Here is a 17,985-nt window from a genome sequence, read left to right on the forward strand (position 1 = left end):
CGCCAATGACCAGAAGACAAGGGACAGAAGCCTTTTCAGACAATAGAAGAGCAGCTCTTGCCCACCAGTTAGAGATCAACATCGAGGGCTGACTCAGACAGGGAATGCCGTTTAGTGAACTCTTAGAAATGAACAGACAGTTGTTGTAAATTGCATTTGCTATGTACTGTGAAGTCTATCTACAATTATTTGCACTTAGCCATTGGCAGTCATTTTGTGTTATATTACAAGCAATGTTGCAGACTACAAAATTCATCTAGTCACAAAGATAAGTAAACATTTTAACTCATTTGTGTGACTTTTTGTTACTAATTTTTTTTACAATGTTGTAGAACCTTGTTACCAGACCCTGGGGCATAGCTTTGTAATAGTGGTAGGGAGAAAATGTCTTAGCAGTGTACTGCACCAGAAGCCATTTCACGAACACACAAACTCGGCTTACCTTAACACCTGTGGCAACTTGGCCTCCACAGCAGTAGCAATGAGGTCATTACAAAACTGGTGACGAGGGTTTACAAAAGTGTATACACCACTTTAGATATCACGTTCCTTGTATACCAGCAATTGTAGAAGCAGCAGAATCCAATTCTGTGCCACGTATACGCTAAAAAAGTAAAATGGAAATATCTTAACTCCCAAATTCAGATAAAACATTAAATAATCCAGTTTAAGGTGTGAGGACTGAAGCATGACTATACAATGTACACCCTTCTAGATGACACATCTTTACCACTGGTCGTGACTAGCAGCCGTCTTAATAAATTGGTGAGGGGAAGTACAGCTGGAATGTAAATAATTTAAGAAGTAACAGTAACTACCCACCGAAGAATAGAGATGCTGAGTTACTGAATGGTACATAAACAAGACAGAGAATTTTGCTACCTTACAGACAAATCCTTTTCCAGAGCTATGAATTGCTGTGTAACACCATAGAGGGCATGACTACAAACTAGCTCTCCTCCAAAAGGATCAATCACCACCAAATGCTACCCAAAAGTAGAGTCTACCATCCAGTACACAACACCCTGCCAAACACGGTAGCTCAGTTTTAACAGTCGCCCCTCAAACTGTGCCATCTAGATCCTTCCCAGCAACCTCAGCTTCAGTGGACTGTGCTGATGGGAGTTTTCCTCACAGCACATCCTTTGAGCCTGTAATCTTTGTGACCCGAATCACTGTTAGCTTTCTGCTCCACATCATCCTCCACCTCCACCCCAGGACTCTAACTTCACCCACACTCCTTGCCCACAATCTCACCTTCCTCTGTTCTATCTGTCCCAGCCAATCCATTCATTCACATCATTGTGCACTCCCCACGTCTGATTCCAGTAATCACTCACTCCTATCCTGTGTGCCAGCTGCTTCTCCCTCCCAGTTTTCAACCACCCTTCCCCAACCTCCTTACCTCACCCACGGTCTCTCTCTCTGCTTTGCATTCAACATTGCCACCCAATGATGAATCTAGACTTAGCTGGTTATCATCAGCCCACCCCTGCATTCAGGCTGGTTCCTGCAGTATCTGGCTCAGCCCCATAGGGCCTCCCTGTAACCAGCCAGGGGGTGCAGAAGATAAGTGACACGGATACTAAAGACCGGCACCTCTCGATGCATCTGCCGCAATTTCGGTAGCCGACAGGAAAACTGTAACCTTATGCTGCGTGAGTATTCCTGCCCGGGTGGAGCCGGCTAGAGCCAGTTCCGTCTGCCTGCCAGCGACTGGTGTACTATCACCGTTCGGACACCACCTCTGATCGGACATCGTCTTCACCACTCGCACGACTGGGTCCTCGTGACTCGTACTCTGGCCTCGGTGTTCAGCTCAGTGGACAAGTCGTGCTGCTCAGAAGAAAGAACATTGAATACAGGCTTTGTTCTGAAGATAGACTATTGACTGGCCAAGAGAATGTAATCTATGTTCTCAAGAATCTATTTTCATTTGATTGAAGAACAGTTGTTTGTGATGAACTTTTCTTTCACATTACTAAGAATTTCTGGGGAATGTTTATTTTCTTTTGTTGTACTGCATCAGAAACAGCGGTCTGTTTGTGTTCAAAGTTTCCTTGTTCAAATAAACGAAGTTTAATTACATCTACCTGTCACACTGTGTAAGAACTGTGAGAAGTACTTCAGCCCCTCCCCATCCCCGTCACTACTCCCCTCCAATCCACCTAACCCTTCTTTCCAAGCAAGCTGCAGAGCTACAGTTTTGGCACAGTGTTTTCAGCTGGTACAATGCAGCATAAGTAATTGTGTGTATATGTATGCACGTTTTTAAAAGGTGTTGATAAATTAGTGGAGTGACCGTCGATAAATAAATGAAGGGACGTGTCGCACGGCAAAGCGTTACGAAAATTCAGTACGAATGTGGTTCCAAAAATCCTTCATCCGTGAGCTACGAAAGGAATTACAAGGGCAGTCTGAAAAGCTCTCAGTACGATAGCAAAAATGACAATTCATGCTTTCAAAGAATTTTTATTTTCTAATGCAATCTCCTCCAATATCAATACATTTCACTCAGCACTGTTACAATCACATTATCCCCCCCCCCCCCCCCCCCCCAGTAGTGTTCCTGTGGAAGTGCTTCAGAGTACCCACCTACAGCCACAATGCTTCTTGATTTGATGAAAAGAGTTGACCAGTGAGGAACTACTTCAGTTTTGAGAACAGATGGAAGTTCAAGGGAGCCAAATCTGGAGAATAGGTGGATGTTCCAGCACTTCATAGTGCAAATTCCTCAATTTCCCCATTGCCAACACACTTTTGTGGTTAGGTGATTGTCCTGGTGGAAGATGATTTTTATTCCTTTATTAAGCCGGGTCTGTTTACACAAATGCTTGTGTCCAGTTTTGTTAGAAGCTGAGAGAAGTATCTCTGGTTATTGTTTTACCTTTTTCAAGATAGTCAGTCAATGAATTTCCTTTCTCATCCCAAAATACCAATGCCACAATCTTTCTCACTAATGGCATCATCTTTGCCTTCTTTGGAACTCAAGAATCAGCTTCTCTCCACTGTATTGCTCAGATACAGATGTGTACTGCAGAATCTGTGTTTCATTCACTGTCACGTATTGAAGCAAAAAGTTACTTCTGTTTTTCTTAAAATGCACCAAACACTTTTTGGAAAGTGTCGTGCAAATACATTTGTGATATGCAGTGAGCACATGTGGCACGCATCTTGCACTAGCTTTCTCACATTCGATTCCTGATGCAAGATGCGACCAACATGTTCCTTTGATATCCCTAGAGCATCATCAATTTGAAGCACCTTTATACACAAATTTTCCAAAATTATATCATACACTTTGTCACTGATTTCTGGTGTGCTTGCACATTTTGGGTGTTGTTCGTGTGGATTATCTATGAGGCTTTCATGGTCCCATTTAAACTCGACTGCCCATTTCTTCGTGGTGAAAACTGAAGGTGAGAAGCCGTCATATGCATTTACAATCTGCAAATTAATTTCGGTTGGTGTTAAATCTTGTTTTACAAAGAATTTAATCACTGCACGATAGTTGATTTTTCCCATTTTCAACACCACATGCACCACAACTGTTTCAAAGAATTGCCTACAGCCAACTGTTGCCTGGAATGACTTAAAATGTTACACGGTGTCTACTAACACGTGTACCAACTTAAGGGGGAAAAAAATCACGTGAATAGTGCTGTGACCTCTGGGCGATGAAGAGAACTATTTGAAGGCCTATTTACCTGTAGTCACCCCTCATTATATGTGCATTTTTACTTACTTTCATCTTTACAGATGGTCCTGGAAACTGTTTTTGGTTTATCTGATTGTCTTTTGTACAGCATCAATGTGTGGGGTGGAAACATTTGTGATCATCTAGTTGACTCCTTACTGGACAATCAAATCTACAGATTCTCATAAATGAGGTGCTTCATTTACTCAATAATGTACCTCTAGACGACATCAAATAGATGTAGTTTATGCGTGATAGTGTTCTACTCACTTTATCTGAAGCACCAAGTAGTGCCAGTCTTTCAAGGAAGCAAGGAAGGAAGATATATTAGGTTTAACATCATTTCGACATTGAGATCATTAGAGATGGAGCACAAACTCAGAAACGTCCTTTCAAAGGAATCGTCCGAGCATTTTGCTGGAACAATTTAAAGAAATCATGGAAAACCTACACCTGGATGTCTGGACAGGGATTTGAACTGTCATCCTCCCAAATGAGAGTCCAGTTTCTAAACCACTGTACCACCTCACTCAGTCAGTACCTGAATAAGCAGCTTCCAAAATGATGGACAAGTTGAGGGTGCTCCAGTGTGTGGCCTGCCTAATCACCAGATCTCAATCCAATATGTTTTTACCCCCGGGGACATTTAAAATATTTGACATATTCAACTCCCATACCTAACGTCAGTGTTCTGTGGGGGCATATCGAAAATGGATTTGACCAAATACGACCTACTCCAAAATTTTCAAGAGAGCAGAGCAACACATGGAACGCAGTCTCAGGGCATACTTTGAAGTAGGAAGAGGTCACTTTGAGTAACTTTCTTAAATGTACATTCAGTGTGTGTGTGTGTGTGTGTGTGTGTGTGTGTGTGTGTGTGTGTGTGTGTGCGCGCGCGCGCACGCGTGGGAGTGGGGGTAGGCGGAGGGGGTGGGTGGGGGGGGGGGGGGAGAATTCTTTATGATTTCTGTGTAGTGCCAGTGTACAGAATAATAAAGCTATAACACACCATTTATTTGTATGTCATAGTCATATAGAAACATGCTGAATCATATCATGAAACTCTAATAGTTATGCGGTTCATGATATAATCGAATAAAAAACTGAAACTCAACCCATCTAAAATTATTTTAAAAAATAGCTATTAATTAGATAATTATTAAACCTAAGTTCTGGTCATCTCTTCCATCTTTATCTGAAAAAGTTGCACACACACACACACACACACACACACACACACACACATTTTTCTTAGTAACTGGTAACATTATATAGCTAAGTGCACCTCTAACTGGGATTGCAGGCTGCCTGTCCACAATCTCCCAGAGCCGTGTGCTGGCGCCGAGGCCACGGCTGAGCTCCGAGTAGAAGCTCGTGAGGCCCCCAAGAGAGATGGCCGTGTAGGCAGCGTACAGCAGAAATGCCGACAGCTCACCGACGGAGAGGGCACTCTGGCCGACCATCACCCCTCCGTAGTACAGCACGGAGAGGATAATCACGTTGCCGGAAAGTCCAGTCTGCACAGCAGAAGAAAAAAAGAAAACCGTACAAACCACCTGCAATGTCTACAAATGAGCTACGTTCAGAATTTTAACATTAACTTCAAAGCAGATAGTTAACAGAAGTCATTTTCAAGCATAGGCTGTTGTTTTATTTTGAATTTTATTTAGGAGTTCACTAGTTCATCTCCTTAGGCATTATCTAGCTGCATCACAATAAAAGCTGTTGAGCTTACAATATGAACACAGTTTGCCCACAAAATAATGTTTCTAAGCCCATAAAAACTAATTTACTGATCAGACCAGTCCAATGGATCGAAATTCTTCAAAATAGGACCCTCCTACATTCAATACATTTTTGCCAATGTGATTTCCAAGTGTTGCGGGCATCGTGGAAGGCTCGGAATGGAATGTCCTTTAGGGCACACATAAATCCAGTATCCACAATGCCGATCATCGTGCAATGGTATCCTTTCCAGGTTATCTCGAGCCAGGAAAACAAAGAGAGTCTGCGGGAGTAAGGTCGGGACTGTCGAGGGTCTGGGGGATTGTTGCCAACCCATTTTTGATCGATAATCCTCCACTGAGAAGGTGGTGTGACTGGTCACACTGCCTAGGTGCCTTCCAGGGTCGTTCAATGAGTGGTCTGATACATCCGAGTCTTTTTTTCAGTCTTTTGAATGTTTCCAGAGACTGAACTATCAGTTTAACACTCATTCCACGGTCTATGTTCGAAAGTTCACGCTCGCAGGTCACACTGTTTTCACATTTTGACTTTGAAGGGCATCCAGTGTAAGTTTCAGCAGACCACCAAACACGAGTTCATGTAGGGACACGTCCCAACTCTGGTGTTGGCTGCAATGAGGAGATAACAATCCTTATCAATTAGCCCAAGTGGGCAGACTGCAATCCTACCAAAAGGAGTGTCAGAACAGAACTGGTGACATTACTCTCTGGATAAACCTCATATATTTCACATATCAGTGTGGAGGGAAAAGCAACATCTGATGTCTTCCCTAGAGAGAATTTCACACAAACCTAGTCGATACAAACCCAACTATAGCAAGTGGGAAGTTCATATGTAAAAGAAGAAAAAGTGCTGCTAAATACATCAACATGCATCCTGTTTGATTTTAAGACACTGACCTCATCATGTGTGTTTTCACTTCAATAGTTACACAAACTTTTTTATGCAATTTCGATCATTTTGCATTCCACACTTGACGCACATTAATTTTAACAAAAACCACGACAGCTGTATTTGAGGAATGTTTCTTTTGCCACAAATGGTTTCGTTCTAATGATCATCATCAGTTGACCTGTAGACATTAGGTTGAAAGCTATGGAAACACATAAATAATAAATGATATGCAACTCACACTGAAAATTTGCCAACAGTCTTCTTAACTAATTCTGTCAGTATTGTCATTGGTCATTAAGTTAAAGGGAAATTGCGGAATGTGACAATCACACAAACACTCCACCAGCTGCCTGGCACAAGCACAGCAGGCAGCACGTGCAGGAAACACAATGTGCTGTGTATGCTAGACTGTCCAGGGAAGGCTACTTAAAGAAACCGCTAAACTCATTAACAACCTACTCGGCATCTATCACGTGACATATATCGAGGTCTGTACCTATTTTCGGAAAATTCTTTGAATCACTATATGGTGTCTTTTACACTTGAATGTCATCCTCATAATTAATGTCATTATCTTTATTTGAAATTGTTATGATATCTTACAATCCATATATTGCACTTGATAAAGTTACCTTAAATATAGCCGTGGTGGTTTTGGTTAACATTTTTTTGGTGTGTTATGTATCGTGCCACAAAGATGAAATTTGCAAAAGGGTTGCATTTTCTCCATTTTACACATGGATTTCCAATCTGGGATAGATGTACACGTACCTAATATGGGTATGTGAAACTTATTTGCTAATTATTAAACAATGGAAAGTCCAGGATGGAATGTAACAATATCATGAAAAGGAAAGTTGATATCATAAAGCGTAGATGTTTAAAGCTTTCAGCCAGTAAGGCCTTCGTCAACAATAAATGAGACAATGACACACACACACACACACACACACACACACACACACACACACACACACAGAGAGAGAGAGAGAGAGAGAGAGAGAGAGAGAGAGAGAGAGTTTTAGAGCCTTACATGATAGGTGCAACAATAATTATAAATTAAAGAAAGGTAATTTTTAATTACAAATGCTGGCAGTAATGGGCATGACAGAAAGGGGAGGAGGATGGAGGGGAACCATAGTCCAATGCCATCGTTAACACAAATTTCAATTCACATCTTCAGCCCATTTCCCCAGGGAGAGCATTGGACTAGGGTAATCTGCCAGCAGTGACAGCCACAATGTTACCGGGTGTAGTGCATAGCACATCTGCCTAATAAGCAGGAGACCTGGGTTCAAGTCCCAGCCATGGCATAAATTTTAATTCATTGCTTCAGTTTTTATCTTTATTGGAGATAAAGTGGAAACTCATCTGTCGCCATGAAAATATAATTCCATCAGATTGATAGATTCCCAGCAAGGGTCTCCATACGAAGAGAGATCATACGAAGGTAAGTCAATTATTATCTGCAAAGTAGTTATAAAATTTTATTGTAATCAAATAGGAAACTTAAAAGAACATAATTTTTCGACATAGTCTCCTTGCTTTTCAAAACACTTGGTCCATCGTTGTACAAGCTTCCTGATGCCCTCATAAAAGAAGGTTTTCAGTTGAGCTGTGAGCAAGGAATGCACTGTTGGTTTCACTGCTTCGTCCAAGGCAAATCAACGGCCCCTTAATGCCTGTTTGAGTGGACCAAACAGGTGATGGTTAGAAGGTGCAAGATCAGGACTATATGGAGGATGATCCAGTATTTCAAATTTGAGTTTCTGGAGCGTTTCAGCAGTGTGGGCAACAGTATGCTGACGGGCATTGTCAAGCAAAAAGCACAACACCTTTTGACAGCAATCCTTGGCGTTTGCTTCGAATTGCAGGTCTTAGCCTGGCAGTAAGCATCTCACTGTAATGTACACTGTTTATTGTTGTGCCCCTTTTTCAATAATGTTCCAGTACTGCACCCCCCATGAACCATGGACCTTGCTGTTGGTGGGGAGGCTTGCGTGCCTCAGCAGTACAGATAGCCGTACCGTAGGTGCAACCACAACGGAGGGGTATCTGTTGAGAGGCCAGACAAACGTGTGGTTCCTGAAGAGGGGCAGCAGCCTTTTCAGTAGTTGCAAGGGCAACAGTCTGGATGATTGACTGATCTGGCCTTGTAACAATAACCAAAACGGCCTTGCTGTGCTGGTATTGCGAACGGCTGAAAGCAAGGGGAAACTATGGCCGTAATTTTTCCCGAGGGCATGCAGCTTTACTGTATGATTAAATGATGATGGCGTCCTCTTGGGTAAAATATTCCGGAGGTAAAATAGTCCCCCATTCGGATCTCCGGGCAGGGACTACTCAAGAGGATGTCGTTATCAGGAGAAAGAAAACTGGCGTTCTACGGGTCGGAGCGTGGAATGTCAGATCCCTTAATCGGGCAGGTAGGTTAGAAAATTTAAAAAGGGAAATGGATAGGTTAAAGTTAGATATAGTGGGAATTAGTGAAGTTCGGTGGCAGGAGGAACAAGACTTCTGGTCAGGTGACTACAGGGTTATAAACACAAAATCAAATAGGGGTAATGCAGGAGTAGGTTTAATAATGAATAGGAAAATAGGAATGCGGGTAAGCTACTACAAACAGCATAGTGAACGCATTATTGTGGCCAAGATAGATACGAAGCCCACACCTACTACAGTAGTACAAGTTTATATGCCAACTAGCTCTGCAGATGATGAAGAAATTGAAGAAATGTATGATGAAATAAAAGAAATTATTCAGATAGTGAAGGGAGACGAAAATTTAATAGTCATCGGTGACTGGAATTCGGTAGTAGGAAAAGGGAGAGAAGGAAACGTAGTAGGTGAATATGGATTGGGGCTAAGAAATGAAAGAGGAAGCCGCCTGGTAGAATTTTGCACAGAGCATAACTTAATCATAGCTAACACTTGGTTTAAGAATCATGAAAGAAGGTTGTATACATGGAAGAAGCCTGGAGATACTAAAAGGTATCAGATAGATTATATAATGGTAAGACAGAGATTTAGGAACCAGGTTTTAAATTGTAAGACATTTCCAGGGGCAGATGTGGACTCTGACCACAATCTATTGGTTATGACCTGTATATTAAAACTGAAGAAACTGCAAAAACGTGGGAATTTAAGGAGATGGGACCTGGAGAAACTGAAAGAACCAGAGGTTGTACAGAGTTTCAGGGGGAGCATAAGGGAACAATTGACAGGAATGGAGGAAAGAAATACAGTAGAAGAAGAATGGTTAGCTTTGAGGGATGAAGTAGTGAAGGCAGCAGAGGATCAAGTAGGTAAAAAGACGAGGTCTAGTAGAAATCCTTGGGTAACAGAAGAAATATTGAATTTAATTGATGAAAGGAGAAAATATAAAAATGCAGTAAATGAAGCAGGCAAAAAGGAATACAAACGTCTCAAAAATGAGATCGACAGGAAGTGCAAAATGGCTAAGCAGGGATGGCTAGAGGACAAATGTAAGGATGTAGAGGCTTATCTCACTAGGGGTAAGATAGATACTGCCTACAGGAAAATTAAAGAGACCTTTGGAGATAAGAGAACGACTTGTATGAATATCAAGAGCTCAGATGGAAACCCAGTTCTAAGCAAGGAAGGGAAAGCAGAAAGGTGGAAGGAGTATATAGAGGGTCTATACAAGGGCGATGTACTTGAGGACAATATTATGGAAATGGAAGAGGATGTAGATGAAGATGAAATGGGAGATATGATACTGCGTGAAGAGTTTGACAGAGCACTGAAAGACCTGAGTCGAAACAAGGCCCCCGGAGTGGACAACATTCCATTGGAACTACTGACGGCCTTGGGAGAGCCAGTCCTGACAAAACTCTACCATCTGGTGAGCAAGATGTATGAAACAGGCGAAATACCCTCAGACTTCAAGAAGAATATAATTATTCCAATCCCAAATAAAGCAGGTGTTGACAGATGTGAAAATTACCGAACCATCAGTTTAATAAGTCACATCTGCAAAATACTAACACGAATTCTTTACAGACGAATGGAAAAACTAATAGAAGCCAACCTCGGGGAAGATCAGTTTGGATTCCGTAGAAACACTGGAATACGTGAGGCAATACTGACCTTACGACTTATCTTAGAAGAAAGATTAAGGAAAGGCAAACCTACGTTTCTAGCATTTGTAGACTTAGAGAAAGCTTTTGACAATGTTGACTGGAATACTCTCTTTCAAATTCTAAAGGTAGCAGGGGTAAAATACAGGGAGCGAAAGGCTATTTACAATTTGTACAGAAACCAGATGGCAGTTATAAGAGTCAAGGGACATGATAGGGAAGCAGTGGTTGGGAAGGGAGTAAGACAGGGTTGTAGCCTCTCCCCGATGTTATTCAATCTGTATATTGAGCAAGCAGTAAAGGAAACAAAAGAAAAATTCGGAGTAGGTATTAAAATCCATGGAGAAGAAATAAAAACTTTGAGGTTCGCCGATGACATTTTAATTCTGTCAGAGACAGCAAAGGACTTGGAAGAGCAGTTGAATGGAATGGACGGTGTCTTCAAAGGAGGATATAAGATGAACATCAACAAAAGCAAAACGAGGATAATGGAATGTAGTCAAATTAAGTCGGGTGATGCTGAGGGAATTAGATTATGAAATGAGACACTTAAAGTAGTAAAGGAGTTTTGCTATTTCGGGAGCAAAATAACTGATGATGGTCGAAGTAGAGAGGATATAAAATGTAGACTGGCAATGGCAAGGAAAGCGTTTCTGAAGAAGAGAAATTTGTTAACATCGAGTATAGATTTAAGTGTCAGGAAGTCATTTCTGAAAGTATTTGTATGGAGTGTAGCCATGTATGGAAGTGAAACATGGATGATAAATACACTCCTGGAAATTGAAATAAGAACACCGTGAATTCATTGTCCCAGGAAGGGGAAACTTTATTGACACATTCCTGGGGTCAGATACATCACATGATCACACTGACAGAACCACAGGCACATAGACACAGGCAACAGAGCATGCACAATGTCGGCACTAGTACAGTGTATATCCACCTTTCGCAGCAATGCAGGCTGCTATTCTCCCATGGAGACGATCGTAGAGATGCTGGATGTAGTCCTGTGGAACGGCTTGCCATGCCATTTCCACCTGGCGCCTCAGTTGGACCAGCGTTCGTGCTGGACATGCAGACCGCGTGAGACGACGCTTCATCCAGTCCCAAACATGCTCAATGGGGGACAGATCCGGAGATCTTGCTGGCCAGGGTAGTTGACTTACACCTTCTAGAGTACGTTGGGTGGCACGGGATACATGCAGACGTGCATTGTCCTGTTGGAACAGCAAGTTCCCTTGCCGGTCTAGGAATGGTAGAACGATGGGTTCGATGACGGTTTGGATGTACCGTGCACTATTCAGTGTCCCCTCGACGATCACCAGTGGTGTACGGCCAGTGTAGGAGATCGCTCCCCACACCATGATGCCGGGTGTTGGCCCTGTGTGCCTCGGTCGTATGCAGTCCTGATTGTGGCGCTCACCTGCACGGCGCCAAACACGCATACGACCATCATTGGCACCAAGGCAGAAGCGACTCTCATCGCTGAAGACGACACGTCTCCATTCGTCCCTCCATTCACGCCTGTCGCGACACCACTGGAGGCGGGCTGCACGATGTTGGGGCGTGAGCGGAAGACGGCCTAACGGTGTGCGGGACCGTAGCCCAGCTTCATGGAGACGGTTGCGAATGGTCCTCACCGATACCCCAGGAGCAACAGTGTCCCTAATTTGCTGGGAAGTGGCAGTGCGGTCCCCTACGGCACTGCGTATGATCCTACGGTCTTGGCATGCACCCGTGCGTCGCTGCGGTCCGGTCCCAGGTCGATGGGCACGTGCACCTTCCGCCGACCACTGGCGACAACATCGATGTACTGTGGAGACCTCACGCCCCACGTGTTGAGCAATTCGGCGGTACGTCCACCCGGCCTCCCGCATGCCCACTATACGTCCTCGCTCAAAGTCCGTCAACTGCACATACGGTTCACGTCCACGCTGTCGCGGCATGCTACCAGTGTTAAAGACTGTGATGGAGCTCCGTATGCCACGGCAAACTGGCTGACACGGACGGCGGTGGTGCACAAATGCTGCGCAGCTAGCGCCATTCGACGGCCAACACCACGGTTCCTGGTGTATCCGCTGTGCCGTGCGTGTGATCATTGCTTGTACAGCCCTCTCGCAGTGTCCGGAGCAAGTATGGTGGGTCTGACACACTGGTGTCAATGTGTTCTTTTTTCCATTTCCAGGAGTGTAGTTTGGACAAGAAGAGAATAGAAGCTTTCGAAATGTGGTGCTACAGAAGAATGCTGAAGATTAGATGGGTAGATCACATAACTAATGAGGAAGTACTGAATAGGATTGGGGAGAAGAGAAGTTTGTGGCACAACTTGACCAGAAGACGGGATCGGTTGGTAGGACATGTTCTGAGGCATCAAGGGATCACCAATTTAGTATTGGAGGGCAGCGTGGAGGGTAAAAATCATAGAGGGAGACCAAGAGATGAATACACTAAGCAGATTTAGAAGGATGTAGGTTGCAGTAGGTACTGGGAGATGAAGAAGCTTGCACAGGATAGAGTAGCATGGAGAGCTGCATCAAACCAGTCTCAGGACTGAAGACCACAACAACAACAACTGCACCTTGTGCGTCCCAAAAAACTGTAAGCATCAGTTTTCCTGTGAACGGTTGGGTTTTGAACTTTTTCTTGCACAGCAAATTTGGATGTTTCCATGTTTCATCACCAGTAATGATCCTGTCTAAGAAGTTGTCCCATTTGTCACCACAGCGATCCAAATGTTTTTTGTAGATGTCCAAGTGTGTTTGTTTATGCAACTATGTGAGTTGTTTTGGGACCCATCTTGCACAAACTTTATGAAACCCAAGTATGTTGTGGATGATTTCGTAGGCAGAACCACGACTAATTTGCAGACAATGTGCCACTTTGTCAATACGTAATTGTCTGTCTAAGAGAATCATTTCAGGTGAACACTCAATGGTTTCTTCAACTGTGGCGGTAAACGGTCGTCCGGCTACTTCCTTGTGTGTAACACTAGTGCTACTATTTTGGAATTTTTCAATCCATTTGTAGACACTCCGTTGTGGCAAAACAATGTTCCCATACTGTACCGAAAGTCTTCCATGAATTTCGGCCCCTGATACGCCTTCAGACCACAAAAAATGGATCTCTGAACGTTGCTGCTCTTTGGTGCAAATAGACAGCGGAGCAGCCATGATTAACAGCATGGCAGCGATAATGAAACTAATGTAGCAGCTTGAAAATTGCGAACATATAACAACAAATAAACAAAGCATGCATCATCAACATAAAATGACAGTACTACCAAAATAAACAAAAATATAACTAAATTGCGATAATAATTGACTTACCCTCGTACTTACATCCAACTATTTAAATAAAAATAAAATAGAAAGAAACATTCCACATGGGAAAAATGTATTAAAAACAAAGATTCAATGACTTACCAAACGGGAAAGCGCTGGTAGATAGACACAATAAAAAGACACACAAACACACACACAAAATTTCAAGCTTTCGCTACCAACGGTTGCTTCGTCAGGAAAGAGGGAAGGACGGGGAAAGATGAAAGGATGTGGGTTTTAAGGGAGAGGGTAAGGAGTCATTCCAATCCCGGGAGCGGAAAGACTTACCTTAGGGGGAAAAAAGGTTGGGTATACATTCGCGCGCGCACACACGCGCACATCCATCCACACATATACAGACACAAGCAGACATTGATGGCGCTGCTGTCCTCTTTGGAAGTTATGAAGGATTACAGAGCCTGTTGAATGGGACAAACAGTGTACTGAGCAGAAATAAGGATTAAGAGCAAACCAAAGAAACGTGATAGTATTGAGGGGCAATGTCTCAGTGATAGAGACAGACATGTCAAAAGTGTAACCACATCAGAGTGATATCTGAGGACATGCCAGACTAACTTATGGGTCTCGAAGAGGGGCAGCAGCCTTTCAGGTAGTACAGTGTATACCCGTCCTATTTTCCCCCTAAGGTAAGTCTTTCCGCTTCCAGGATTGGAATGACTCCTTACCCTCTCCCTTAAAACCCACATCCTTTTGTCTTTTCCTGTCCTTCCCTCTTTCCTGATGAAGCAACCGTTGGTTGCGAAAGCTTGAAATTTTGTGTGTGTGTTTGTGTGTCTTTTTATTGTGTATATCTACCAGCACTTTCCCGTTTGGTAAGTTATTTAAATAAAAATATATACAGAAGAAATAGGATGTTCGTGTTGTGACTCGCCGATCATTTAAAGTGCCGCCGCGCAATTACGCACGTCCTCTACGTGCGGCGCTGTCTGTCTGCCAGCCATGCAGCAGCGGTGCCACCTAAGCGGCCAGCCGAGCAGCGGCCGCTAGACTGAGACTCAGTGCTTCTCTGAACGCTAACGTGTACACATGTTAACTTACTCTGTGACATATATGTGTTGTAGTGTCGTTCCTAAATATACTTGTTAAACTAGAAGTTCTAACAATTGGCGACGAGGTAGTGGATTTTTCCTTTTCACTGTTGACTCACAGGGTTCCATGGCTACTGTCAAGCAACTCTTGCAAAATCTCCTTGAACAGCAAACGCTTCTAACGGCGGCGATTCGCGATTTCGTCGCGGCGTCAAATGCGGGCCGGTTCTCGTCGTTGGCTGTACCTCCTTTTCCTCCTTACGACGAGACGGCAGAAGACTGGTCGGATTATGAAAAACGTCTTCGACAGCACTTCTTGGCATTTTATGTCTCGGACGAACAAGCATGTAAGTCTCTGTTCCTTTCCTGGATTTCGCCTCAAATGTATCGGTTGTTGTCGCAATTGACCCCTTTGAAGGATCCTGCGTCTTTGTCCTTTGCTGAAATGTGTTCCCTTCTGTCGGTCTATTTTCAAAAGCAAACGCATGTGGTAGCCTCTCGTGTTGCCTTTTATCGTTGTCACAAACAATCCAATCAATCTTATCGCGCTTGGGCTGCTGAACTTCACGGCCTCAGTCGAAAGTGTCACTTTGTTACTGATGTTCACAAAGAATCCTATGCCGATTCCATGGTACGGGATGCTATTATCCGGTCGGCGCCCGACAAAGAAGTTCGGCAACGTGCCCTTCAGTTGGCGAATCCGACTTTAGCTGAAGTTCTCTCCATTGCGCAGTCTTTTGAAATTTCTCGCGCCGCTGGGGCAAAAATAGAAGCGTGGGGTGACGTCGGGGAAATACAACCTCTGTGCGCTGTTGACGACGCGCGCGGCGCGTCCCCGTCGGCCGACGTGGCCGCAGTGCGCTCCCACGCGCAGCCTCGGCCAAGCCGTAAACAAACCCCTAAGAAACTGCAGCAAAATCCCCGGCAACTTCCTTCATGTCCGCAGTGTTTTACGAAACATTCACGCGAGGATTGTCCACAACGTTGGGCTGTGTGTCACAATTGCAAAAAGAAAGGTCACGTGTCTTCCGTTTGTAAATCCGACCGCATAAATGACGTCCATGAACATGACGCTGATTCTGATTCTGTGTTGTCTGTCAATTGCACTTCTTCCCTTTCCGGGAAGTTATTCCTCACTGTCCAAATCCTTGGTCGAGATGTTCGCATGCAAGTGGATACCGGTTCTGCCGCCACTATAATTAATTCTCAGACGTATCTTCAGCTGGGTTCTCCACTCCTGTCCCCTGTCACTCGGCAATTACGGACGTACAATAAACAGAAGATTTCTCTCTTGGGACAGTTTAATGCTGAGGTATCTTACAAATCCGTCGTTCGCACTGTTCCCATATTTGTGGTCGACCAGGGCAACGCAGAAAATCTTTTTGGTTTCGATGCCTTCCGCGTTTTTGGGTTCTCCATAGATGACTCTGTCAATATTGTCTCCGAAGCTATTCCTTATGCTAAACTGGATTCTTTGTCGACGACCTTTTCGTCCATTTTTTCTCCTGGGTTAGGCCGTGCACACGACTTTGAAGCTCATATCACGCTCAAACCCACTGCTCGGCCTAAGTTTTTTCGGGCTCGGCCCATTCCTGTGGCCCTTCGTGATCGGGTCAAACAGGAGTTGGATCGTCTCACTACTTCAGGGGTCTTGCTTCCTGTCACTTCCAGTGAGTGGTCCTCTCCTGTCGTTGTAGTTGCCAAGCCCAATGGTGCTATTCGTCTCTGTGGCGATTTCAAAGCCACGGTAAATGCTCAATGCCTCATCGACACTTACCCTATGCCCCGTCCTGAAGAACTGTTCACTAAACTCGCTGGAGGGCAGTATTTTTCTAAAATTGACCTGTCAGAAGCTTATCATCAACTTCCTCTCGACGCTGCTTCCCGGCAGTTTCTGGTCCTTAACACGCCTTTCGGCCTCTATCAATACCAACGCCTGCCATTCGGGGTTGCTAGCGCCCCTGCTCTCTTTCAGCGATTCTTGGAACAATTATTGCTCCCTGTCCCTGGGTGTATCAATTACATGGACGACACTGTTGTCACGGGCTCCACCACTGACGAACATCTTCAAAATCTCCACACACTTTTTACTGTCTTACAGACTGCAGGCCTTCTTGGGGAAAATAGCATACTATCACAAAGTTTTACCGTCTGCAGCGTCGGTGGCTCAGCCGTTGCATCGCCTGTTGCATAAAAACGTGCCTTTTCACTGGTCCGCGTCATGTGACGCGGCTTTCCAGAAATTGCAGACTATGCTGATACAGGCCCCGTGCCTAGCTACTTATCGACCTGGCCAACATCTTGTCCTTGCTACAGACGCCTCTCACTACGGGGTTGGGGCAGTCCTTGCGCACCGTTTTTCTGACGGTTCGGAACAACCCATTGCTTATGCCTCCAAAACGCTCACGGATGCCCAACAACAGTATTCTCAGATTGAGAAAGAAGCTTTGGCCATCATTTATGCTCTTCATAAGTTTAGTGTTTTTCTCTATGGCACAAAATTTCATCTTGTTACGGATCACAAACCACTTGTTTCCTTGTTTCACCCATCAACGTCACTTCCCGACAAGGCTGCACACCGCCTCCAGCGTTGGGCTCTTTACTTGTCCCGTTTCAACTATGAGATTCATTTCCAGCCAACGGCTCAACATGCGAATGCTGATGCTTTGTCTCGCCTCCCCATGGGCCCTGATCAGGCATTCGATAGGGACGAACTTTTGTGTTTCCACCTGGATGTTGCCGAGCAGCGGGTTGTGGACGGGTTCTCCATCACTGGGGACAGGCTGGCGGCTGCTACGGGTTCTGACCCTACCCTCTCCCGGGTTTTACGCTGTATTCAGACGGGGTGGCCTGATCGCCCGTCCGCTAAGACTTCTGATCCGTTGCGGAACTACTACCCTTTGCGCTACCGCCTCACGGCTAGGGATGGTGTTATCCTCCTCTCCACTGACAATGTTTCGCCGCGTGTTGTGGTCCCCGCGTCTTTGCGTGCTTCGGTCTTGCGCCTCCTTCACCAGGGGCACTGGGGTGTGTCGCGCACCAAATCTCTGGCGCGCCGTCATGTGTACTGGCCTGGCATCGACTCTGAAATCGTACACATGGTCGCTGCCTGCGGCCCTTGTGCGTCACAGGCCGCTGCCCCGAAGTCATCTTTGTCACCGTGGCCTTCGCCTGAGAAG

At 44.6% G+C, this 17,985-nt stretch overlaps 1 protein-coding gene across 1 annotated transcript in view; it reads right to left on the minus strand.

The window, feature by feature from the left end:
* LOC126210662 (ATP-binding cassette sub-family B member 10, mitochondrial-like) overlaps nt 1-17,985 on the minus strand; it is a 137,531-nt gene that overhangs the window by 33,868 nt on the left and 85,678 nt on the right. Inside the window, exon 6 of the mRNA XM_049939993.1 lies at nt 4,983-5,214. Within this exon, the coding sequence (XP_049795950.1) occupies nt 4,983-5,214 (232 nt within the window). The remainder of the gene's footprint in view (nt 1-4,982; nt 5,215-17,985) is intronic.

Source organism: Schistocerca nitens, chromosome 10, assembly GCF_023898315.1.
Source record: "Schistocerca nitens isolate TAMUIC-IGC-003100 chromosome 10, iqSchNite1.1, whole genome shotgun sequence".
Taxonomy (NCBI): domain Eukaryota; kingdom Metazoa; phylum Arthropoda; class Insecta; order Orthoptera; family Acrididae; genus Schistocerca; species Schistocerca nitens.